This window comes from Chelonia mydas, chromosome 7 (assembly GCF_015237465.2).
Source record: "Chelonia mydas isolate rCheMyd1 chromosome 7, rCheMyd1.pri.v2, whole genome shotgun sequence".
Classification (NCBI taxonomy): domain Eukaryota; kingdom Metazoa; phylum Chordata; order Testudines; family Cheloniidae; genus Chelonia; species Chelonia mydas.
The window spans coordinates 20520675-20531265 of record NC_057853.1 but is presented as its reverse complement, the minus strand read 5'-3'; the positions used below and the strand labels follow the sequence as shown (position 1 = coordinate 20531265).

Below are 10591 nucleotides of genomic sequence, written 5' to 3'. Positions count from 1 at the left end.
TATTAACCAATCTAAGTTATTAACCAATCAGGATGCCTTTACTATGTTATTAACCAATTGTAATTGATAAAACAACAACACTTGGTCAGTCATTTTGCTGTGACAATAATATATACATATACAAATAGCCAATGAAACAATGAATTCACACGACTGGCTCTTTAGGGCAATGTTGATCACTCATTTGGCTACTGAACCACTGAGGTCTGTGTATCCCTGCACTAGACTAAAGGACCTCTCAGATTTCTGAACAGTCAGACAGGAATGGATATTTTTTATGTAGCTTAATTTGTTAGGCCCCGATTCCAATACCCTTATTCACACTGAATAGTATCTTCCTCCAGGAGTAGTCTTAATGAAGACAATGGAAAAACTCCCAATTATTTCAATGGAGTTTAGATCAGATTCTAAATGTAGGGAGCTTCCGCAGTACCCTGCTAATGATGAAGGAAAAGAACTGCTCACATGGGAGAGACACTTGCAATGCATTTATTATCTTATCAGAGAGTGAGGTTGGGTAACAAGAAATCAACTTCAAAGTGTGTCTGAAAGGAGGACGATGAATTCAGAATGCAATTAAAGATGCAGGGCTTGCTCCAAAATGCTTTCGTCTACCACCTTGTGTGGGAGAGTCACCTTTAATTTACCAGTCTCCTCCATCGCTTGGCAGATTGTTTCATAGGCATTGCTGTTGCCCGACCAACAGCGTCTAGCTACCTGTCAGATCACAAACATGGTGAAAGTAAATAAATGTAAAAATGCAACTGTATCTCCCCACATCTCACCTCTCCCCATACACACGCACACAATTTAATTATAACAAATCTACCAAACTCATGGTAGTTCCCGGTTTCTTTACCAATGTAAGAAATCATTTGCTCTTTCACCCTAAGCATTTTTTTTTTAAAAAGTTTTTGGATGGTCTTGATGCATTTTAGTCCAGTTAAAAATTAGGGGCTGATAGCCCTGGCTAGAGCAAGGCACACTGTAAAAAGAAAGATGCTTTGCAAATGTCCCTCACAAGGAAAAATTAATGCATCTCAATCCAGATCTGCAAAACTAGCTGCTGTTTCAGACCGAAGTCTGTCTTAACCAATCACTGATTTTATCATGGGACAAAGAGTTACATGGAAGGACGCTGAGATCACTGCACGTATTTTCAAATTGAACCCGAGGTAAGATTTGAAACCAAGGGGCCAAACTCTCTTCTAGCTCCTCTAAAGTAAATGGAGTAGTAGCCATTTACACCAGCAGAATTCAGCCCATAGTCTCTAGAACTGGAAGGCTCAGAATGTCTATGGCAAAGTTATGCCCAAACCACGGACCAGATCAAACCCCTCCTAAAACTTTACAAGAAATGCTAAGATTCAGATTCAGATTTATTTGTAAAATAGGTCTGAAGAAGGACAGATCCAAACCTCCTTGAACTTTGGAGAAGGTCAGACATAGATCTGAACTTGCTGGTTTAGCCTCATCACGAGTGTATTGGTGCTATATAACTATTCTCAAGTATTAATTTATTATATCATGTATCCATTATGTCATTTAACACAAACATCATGGCCAAATCCTGAGCTCCTTACTCAGTCTTTACACAGGCACAATCCAAGGTGCAATGGGCCTAGAAATATTATTTTGTTATGCATTACAAATCAGTGTTTGAAGTATTTGGTCAGACTCAAAGCTGTTAAAATAGGCAAATGCTTCAGATCCCAGTTCAGCAAAGTACTTAAGCACGTGATCAATTTAGAACTAATACATTTTGAGGATTATAAAAATAAAAGAACTACTAGTCAATGTCCCCTGCATATAAAGGATTATTCCTGGCAGTGTATTTTCTAGTGTACTGTCCAATTTCTTTCCATTTTTGGATGTAGGAATATAGGCAATATTCTAAGATTGTCTTTTTTAAACAGTGCACTGAGAAGTTGTACTATTGCATGCAATAAATCACATTGCAAGTAAATCTTCTACCAGACTCTTGTTTTATAGGCTGTCTCTGATAAATTATGCTTGTTAAGCAGCGGCCTCCATTACTCAAATCTAGAGATTAATTTAATCTTCTTCCTTCTTCCTCAATGATTTATCTATTCTATCAGATCTCGTACAGGGAGTGCATGTGGATTGTTCCTCCTACTGTTTTTTGTACCACGTTCTCTGGAGAGAACCCGTTTTCAGATCTAATGCAAGGAAGGAAACCGTCTTCACCAAATTCTTTTGAGAAATAAAACAAAAACAGACCACACCAGAATTGGCAAGCAATCACCTCAGTTGGTCTGAGACACATCAAGTAATTATGAATAGGCAAAGTCTTCCTAAAACGCAACAAATTTTGTCCTTTATAATTTTGCTGTATGTGATTATGCCACTGTGGGGAGTTGTCTACCGAAATTGAACCCAGGACCTCTGGATCTAAAAAGCATGAGCTACTCCTGCTTGATCTAAATTACCACCTCTAGTAGCCCAAGCATGAGAATAGAGTCATAAACCCATATTGGTCTAGGTACTAACGGAGGACAAACACTCTGTGTTAGTATGTGTTACACTCTCCCTCAGGCCAAGGAAACTCAACCCAAGCTCATAGTCCATTGCAGTTCAAATAAATAAACTGATTTGTGTTTGCACATAACTAGCACTTAGTACTAAACTCTGGACTGAGGGACACGTGGCATGTACCCAGGAATAAAAGTGGCCACAGGTGCCTAATGTAAAGGTATCTTGAGGTTGCTCCTTTTCCCACTGACAATATTGGAAAAACTCTCATTGATACAAATTGGAGATAAACAGGCCTTTTATGCATTGGGAATTCAGGGGGGGTTGAGGGTGCTCTGGACCTCCCAGGATACGGTCCCAAAGCCCTACATTTATTGGGTCTCTTTTTTAGGGTCTGACCCCAAAGCCCACTGAAGTTGACTAAAGTTGATAGAAAGACTCCCGCTGACTTCAATGGGGTTTGGATCAGGCCCACAAATTGTACATATCAGAGAATAGTTAGCAGAGTTAGTTACTCTGCCTATTTCATGGTACAGCTTGCATATTCCTGGGACACCAAGCATTTTTTATGTTTTGAAGAAGAAAAGCAATATTTCAAGTCAAAACAGAAGGCAGATTTTGCTTACTCCATTGGAAACATCCCAGCTGAGCATCATCTTAGCTTGTTTCTCAGCCTCTGCTGATCCATCCAGAACAAGGCCAAATCCTCCATTTATCACTTCGCCCCTTTAAAATACAAGTATTTACATTAAAAAAAATTTTTTTTTTAAAATGATACAAACCAATCCTATAAGGTATCCCTCCAATCAGATGCACCAGGGGAAAGAGAAAATCTAAATTAGGCCTGGATAGTATTGCTGAAATTGGATACAGGACGCCATCAGTGAGTCTTTGTACTTAAAAGATGGAAAGCTAGCAGTACAAGAATCCAAAGTCCTAGTGTAGAAAAGGGTAGGAAGCCCATTCTGTACTTTCCCACACTATCAGCCAGCAAACCCATTCCTGACCCAAGTGGCAGTGCCAGAAGCTAAGCCTGCTGTAAGTCTCCTGAGAACAGTATGTTCCACATAGAACTAGCTTTATTTAAAAAAACAAAACAAATACAGAAATGCCAGCATTCCTGATGATTAAAGAGCTAAAGTCACAGGGCTTCTTAAAGGTTAAGCCTTTCACGTTTGCTACATTCAGGTCTAGCATTCAGATAGTATGGTGATGGGGGTTCTGTTGGTATCTAGATGAGGGATCTCAAACACGTGGCCCCCGGGGTTAATTCCTGCAGCCCGCCAGACTCCCCTCCCCACAGCACGTCACATCCCTCTGCCTACCTGCAGGCGCTTCCCACCACCAAACAGCTGTTTGGCGGCACTTAGCACTTTCCAGGAGGGAGGGGGGAGGAGGTGGAGAAGAGGTGGGGTGGGGCGGGGCCTCATGGAAGGGGTGGAGTGGGGGCGGGGCTAGGGGCAGCACGGGCGGGGGCGGGGGTCAGTGATGCGGCCCTTGGGCCAATGTACTTGTCCTCATGTGGCCCTTGTGGTGATTCAAGTTTGAGATCCCTGATCTAGACAGACAGACCAACCGACCTATTCATACTCCCATAATCAGAGTGTCACAGCTAAATACAAGGTGGAACAGTTTGTTTAGCATAAGGCGTTAAAATATATTTCAAGGGTCCATTCAAGGTGAAGTGGCCTGTGAACACCTGTCCAGTCATATGGAGGAAAGGACTGAATAAAGGCACTGGATTTATGGCCTCCTACAATAATCGATAACTAAGGCAGCAACTTTGTCATGGAGGTCATGAAAGTCACAGATTCCGGGACTTTCCAGGACCTCCATGACTTCTGCACTGGTCGGTGCAGCTGGCCAGGGGGCCACCTGAGCAGCTCGGGCAACTCCTGGGCCAGCTGCACCAGCCGCTGCTGGGGCAGTCTCAGGCCAGCCCCACCCCCAGCAGCAGCAGGAGTTTGGGTGCATGTGGGAGTGGGCTCAGGGCTGAGGGTTGAGGTGTGGGAGGGGGTGAGGGCTCTGGTCAGTGCTTACCTTGGGGGACTCCCCAGAAGCAGCAACATGTCCCTCCCTCAGCTCCTAGCTCTGTGCGCTGCCTCCACCCGCAGGCACCACCCCCACAGCTCCCATTGGCCATGGTTCCCAGCCAATGGGAGCTGCGGAGCTGGCGCTTGGGGCAGGGGCAGGGTACGGAGCTAAGAGAGGGACACGTCGATGCTTCTGGGGAGCTACAAGGAGCTGGGGAGGGAGCCTGCCAGCCCGCCCCCCCCCCCCCGAGCAACCGCAGCACCCCCGGATCGCCCACCCCAAGCACCCACAGCACCCCCTGGGCTGCCCCCCCACGAGCATCCGTGGCACCCCTGGGCTGCTCCCTCCCCAAGATTTAGTCAGGGGTATACAGTACAAGTCATGGACAGGTTATGGGCCATGAATTTTTGTTTACTGCCCATGACCTGTTCATGGCTTTTACTAAAAATACCCATGACTAAAACGTAGCCTTATGTATAACCCCACAGCTGCTTCCTTCACTCTCCCCCTTTTCTCTCTGGTCTTTTCCTCCCTATGACTGGAGGGGTGTTAACAGGCCACTTCACCTTGAATGGTCCCTTGAAATGTGTGTTAACTACTTATGCTAAATGACAGGTTTCAGAGCAGCAGCCGTGTTAGTCTGTATTCGCAAAAAGAAAAGGAGTACTAGTGGCACCTTAGAGACTAACCAATTTATTTGAGCATAAGCTTTCGTGAGCTACAGCTCACTTCATCTTCCACCTTACATTTAGCTGTGACACTCTGAGAACGTTTCCCAGACCAGAAGAAGAGCTCTGTGTAAGCTTGAAAGCTTCTCTCTCACCAACAGAAGTTGGTCCAATAAAAGACATTACCTCACCCACCTTGTCTTTGGTCCACTGAGTGTGACTGATAACCTAGCCAAAATTCCAAATTCTGCTCTCAAGTACACCCATGTAAACCCAGTGTAACTCCTGTTAATTTCTATGCAGTTACTCCAGTATAAATGAGATCAGGACCTGGTTTAATATCTCAGATCATCCCACTACTAATATAGAACAGTAAGAAAATTAGATCTCTAGTTTTTTTGTTCTGTTTTGTTTTGTAAAATAGTCTCTTTGGCAAAACACTTGCAGAAATGTTTTTTAATGGCAAAAGATCTCCTCTGAGCCCAACATCTCAAAGACGATTCTTTGAAGCGTGGAGGTTAAGCGCTAGATTCCTGATCTCAATAATATTCAAGTAAATCCAAAGCAACTTCACTGATTTCAATGGAATTACACCAATGTACATCCAGAATAGCCGGTTAGAATCTGGCCTACCATCTAAAAAGACACCCATAAATTAAACCCCAAACAAGTCATGTTTGTTAGGATGGCTTTGCCAACAAAACCTCTCACTTTTAAAGGAGAGTACTCTGCCTTCATTAGCATTGGGTAATATTTTCAAGTAATTAAAGAAACATGTGGCATTTTGACCTAAGCTACCTCCTATAATTTCCAGATGCCTCCTCGTAAGGTGATCAAAGAAAACCAGGCCCCTCTCACAATCAAGATGTCACACTGTCAACTGTGTAGTTCAATGTTTAAATTACCTCTGCTTTTTTGTCACTACAGTTACACAGACCTCATGCTAATATATATTCTAGTGCAAATGAACAGGCCTCGAGAAATCAATGACATTCAGTTGCTATAATTATGGCCAAGCCTGAGTTATTCTGTACCCACATCAACAGTGCATGTGATGCAGATCCAGCTAAATAAATACAAATCCTGTTTTTTGCTTGTGTTACAAGGTTATAACTTAGTGAATCAAAATGGAAGAAAAACATTTCTTGAGCCGTATAAGGAAGAAGCATCAGATTTGTCAACAATGCTGGTGAAAACAAAACATCTACTGCGAAGGCTGGCTGCCAAATAAACTGTGATCCTCTTTTCTGAATTCTCTAAACAGCAACATTCCAATGTCAAGTTGATTTCTTCCTAACATACGTATATACATACACTCCTTTATCAGTTATCAGGGAAATGAAAGAGGAAAAATAAATCACACAGATGAAAAGCCTACATCGACTGAGATCAAGGAGATGAGGTGGCTAATTTTCACCATGCACAAGGAGATTTGTGTATTGCAGGGCCAGCTGACTTCTCATGTCCCCAGCAGTCTTTACAATGCAACACAGGTTCTCAGTTGCTGAAGTGCAACATTGCTGGATGAAAATGGAGGACCAAAGAGCATCTGGCTCTGTAGGGCAAGGAAATCAAATATATTTGTAATGGCTGGGGACTGTATCTTTTTTTAGGAAAAACTTCCTATTATCCCTCCCTTTCTCCCAAGAAGCAAATGCAAGGAGGATGCAGCTCCAACTAGACTGGGTGGTATACAGGTAAACAGAACAGAACCACTGCAGTGCTAAGGCTTTTAGAAAGCTCTCCGACTGCAGCATCTAATAACATGACATTGTTACGACATCTGAGTCTCAGCATAGTGGCTTATTAAGGCTTGTGCAAGGACAGGCCCAATTTTCAACTCCAACGTTCTTTGTGGAAGCCAAACCCTTTCATCACAGAGGGCCAAGTCTACCCCCATGAGTAAAGTGAGCAACAATGAGCCCGTCAGGTACTGTACCAAATACCCAACCCCAAATCATCCATGGCAGTTGGTAGGCTGGGTTACCAGTACCTGCCTTTCCATGAATATTTGGATTCCAGTAAACTTCCATTTGCTAATTTTCTGATTCATTTTGCAAGCACCCCCTTTGTATTACATTCTGACACACATTCTACTCACTGGTGTAAATCCACTTAAGTCAGTGGAGTTACTCCAAATTTACATTAGTGTAACTGAGATCCCAATCTGGCCCATGCGCTCTTCAAGCAAAAGAAGTAGGACTAGATTCCCAAAATGGGGTCCACCATGGGTTATACAGGGGTCTGTCCCTTGAGCCAGGGTCAGGACTGTGTTCTGGCACTTTTGCTGCATGGAGGGTGCCATTTTGTTCTCAAAATGGCATCCTCCAAACAGCGTGAGAGGTCGCACTGGTGGAGGTATTCCCAGGCTGGCAGGGGCATTCCAATAGTACCATTCAGGACCACACGCTCCCTGTGAGGGTTTTTTAGAAATACTTTTTTTGCCACAGATGTCAAGACTCATCATGTCACTTCTACAAGACAGGAAAGTAATACCCCCATTTAGGAGAAACAGAAATACAGATAAAATGAAGTGTAAAGGCCAACATGAAACTGACGTATAAAAAACGAAAGGGGTCCAGGGCGTTTAGACAGGTGCCAAAGGGGTCATTTGCAGAAAAAAAAATTGGGAACTACTGGACTAGATAGTCTTTTCTATCACTTGAAGTTTGAACAGTCACAATCAATGCATAGAATAAACAATTCCTAAAGACAAATACAAATACATTCATGGACATAGTGATCTTTCGGCAGATTTTCCAGCAGCTGACTAAAAAGGCTAAATTCAGCACAGAAATGACTCATTATGAATTATTCACTCAGGATCTAGTTGTTTTCCATCTCTACAGCCTACGGTTGAGATCATCAGAGCAGTTTTGAGGATTTAGAGACATATCCTCCATTATAATTAACGGACATTATGGATGAAATCCTGGCCCCACTGAAGTCAATGGCAAAACTCTAATTGACTTCAACAGGGCCACGATTTCACCCTGTGTGTCTGACTTTCTCAAGACTATGGCCCCGATTCTGATCTCACTCAGGTGTAAGTCAGTAATAACTCCATTGAAATCACTAGAGTTAGAATAATACAGACAGAATGATCTGACCAACCAGAATGGGAGATTGCTTTAGCTCTAATTAACAAGGCCACATAATAGTCAGTGCCTCTGTGGATAACATCTGTTGCAAGCTCTTTAATTCTGGTTCTCTGTACAGTTGTTCTGTAACATGTTGGAAGGAGAGTGGGTTCTTTACAGCATTTAACAGCAAAAGCTGTGCCCCTCTCAGCAACATGCTGTTCCACTGGACAATAGCCTAGAGACACTGCAACCAGCCGAAGCACCAGTAACTTCATGCCCCTCACACTACATTTTTAGCTGTAGTTTCCAGACTTGCTAGCATATGTTAGACTTGCAGTTTTGGTGACCAGCATTCCCCATGACAATAGACTTTCCTGCTCTTAAAGTCATGGGCCTGGCTGAGATTTCATCGAAACTAGCAGCCTACTGCAGTGGCCTCGGGGGGAAAGGGACATCTAGTGAAATGTCAGACACTGTCCTACAGAGCTTGGGAAAAATAAATGACAGCAAAGCAGTATTATCATTTTTCTTTCACAGATTTGAAATCCTTGATCAGACACCCCTATGCTACAGGCAACCACCTTAAACTTGCGAACTAGAGGGTCAATCAGAAAACGCTGTCACATTTAACGCCCTACAGCTCCTCACCTGACTCACCCAAGCAATACCATGGGACTGCTTGGGTGGGTAAGGCAAGCCAAACTTAATGGTATGAGTGATGATGTAATTTTATTTGTTTTATTAATAATCAGTAATAAACCCAGTAGATTTATGTAACAACTGTACACCCAGAATACTCAAGTGCACAAGTCTTGAATAAGTCGTTTGCAGATGGCCCCAGTTGGCCCTAAATACCGCCCTCTACCTGTGTTTGCTGGAAGCTCATGCCATGAACATGGAGATTCATGGAAAGAGGACAGTTTTTTTGCTATATTTTGAAGAAAACTATTCTTAAACACTTTTAAAAGCTAAATTTTCTGCTTCTTATAAATGAGCCAAAGGATGCCTAAAGAAACAGCCAAGGCTTAAATTCTGCTTGAAGCTACACCAGTGTGAACCTGACATTGCAGTTGGTGGAGTGATTCCAGATTTACACTGGTGTAACTGAAAACAGAATGCAGCCCTCAACAATAATAGAAAAGCTGTAACAAATTGCTATATCATACCGTAACAATCTGTCTCTCTACTGCAACATTTACAGAGCACCCATCATCACAGTACATAGAGTCCCATCCAGCAAAGCACTTAAGCACGTGCTTAACTTTAAGCGCTTGAGTAATCCCATTGAAGTCATTGGGATTTCTCATATGTTAAAGTGCTTTGCTGGATCAAGGCCTAGGTTAAAGAGCCATGATTTAGTTTAGTATATTTTTTTCTGGCATTGTTTAACATGAGAAGGCACAAAGCTCTAACAACACACTCACGTGTGCACAGGTAGGGGGAAGTACTTTTTTCCAGATTGTAAGTGGTGATCATCCTATGCCCTGAAACAGGAAGCCTGATCGTCATTAGTTTGTTCTTCCAACTTCTCTGTCTTTTATTAACGGAAATCTGCTAGAAATGAGTCATCTGAACCATCCTTGAGTAGTTTGAACAATCATACAAAACAAAGCAAAAACGCACTTAATATTTTATTAGCCATGCTTCCACCTAGCTAGGCATTTCTATCCATGGTGCTTAGATTACATGATGAAAGTCATCTTAGGCAGCTACTATATTCTCATCTGAGATAAGTGCCAGTCCAGAGTAAGTTGTTAGTGGAGTTACTGTGGATTTACACTGGTGTAACCAAGATCAGAATGTGACCTCTGAGAATTCTCTTGAAAATATACATCCCCATCTCTCTCTATGGCAATCATCTTGTTCTGCTTCTCACTTTAGAAATCCCTGCAGGTTCAGCGTGTAATGCGACAAGGGGGCTGTTGTTCAAACCAGTCCTTGCATTGCTGCTGCCTTTTATCCTGCCAGGCCTGAGCAAGGGAAGAGGAGCGAAGAACTGAATGAAGAAGGACGGAAAAAAGTTTGCTGGCACCTGAGCTGTTTTGTATCAATAACCCTTTGTTGCACTTTAGCACATGGGCATGTTATATTGGGGTCCTAAGGTCACAGATTTAAATGCAGCTTAAGGGGAAACCTAAACACAATCCATCCACTAACACTCTGGCTCTTCATGTGTGAAGACAATGTTGGAAGTGGGGTCTGTTCAAAAAGACTAAGCCAGTCTGTCCTTGTTTGGCAAATTAAGTTTCCCAAATAGTGCTATGGCCAATGTCTAAAACACTTTTTCTTGACATATGGACATTAATTAAAAAA

At 42.7% G+C, this 10591-nt stretch overlaps 1 protein-coding gene across 3 annotated transcripts in view; it reads right to left on the bottom strand.

Annotated features, from left to right (window-relative positions):
• Positions 1 to 466: 466 nt before the first annotated feature.
• UROC1 (urocanate hydratase 1) overlaps positions 467 to 10591 on the bottom strand; it is a 67252-nt gene continuing 57127 nt past the window's right edge. For all 3 annotated transcript variants that reach the window (XM_043551491.1, XM_043551493.1, XM_043551492.1), the window contains exons 20-21: positions 3120 to 3219; positions 467 to 717 (exon numbers count right to left, since the gene is read on the bottom strand). In XM_043551491.1, coding sequence (XP_043407426.1) covers positions 577 to 717; positions 3120 to 3219 — 241 coding nt within the window. In that variant the 3' untranslated portion in view covers positions 467 to 576. The remainder of the gene's footprint in view (positions 718 to 3119; positions 3220 to 10591) is intronic.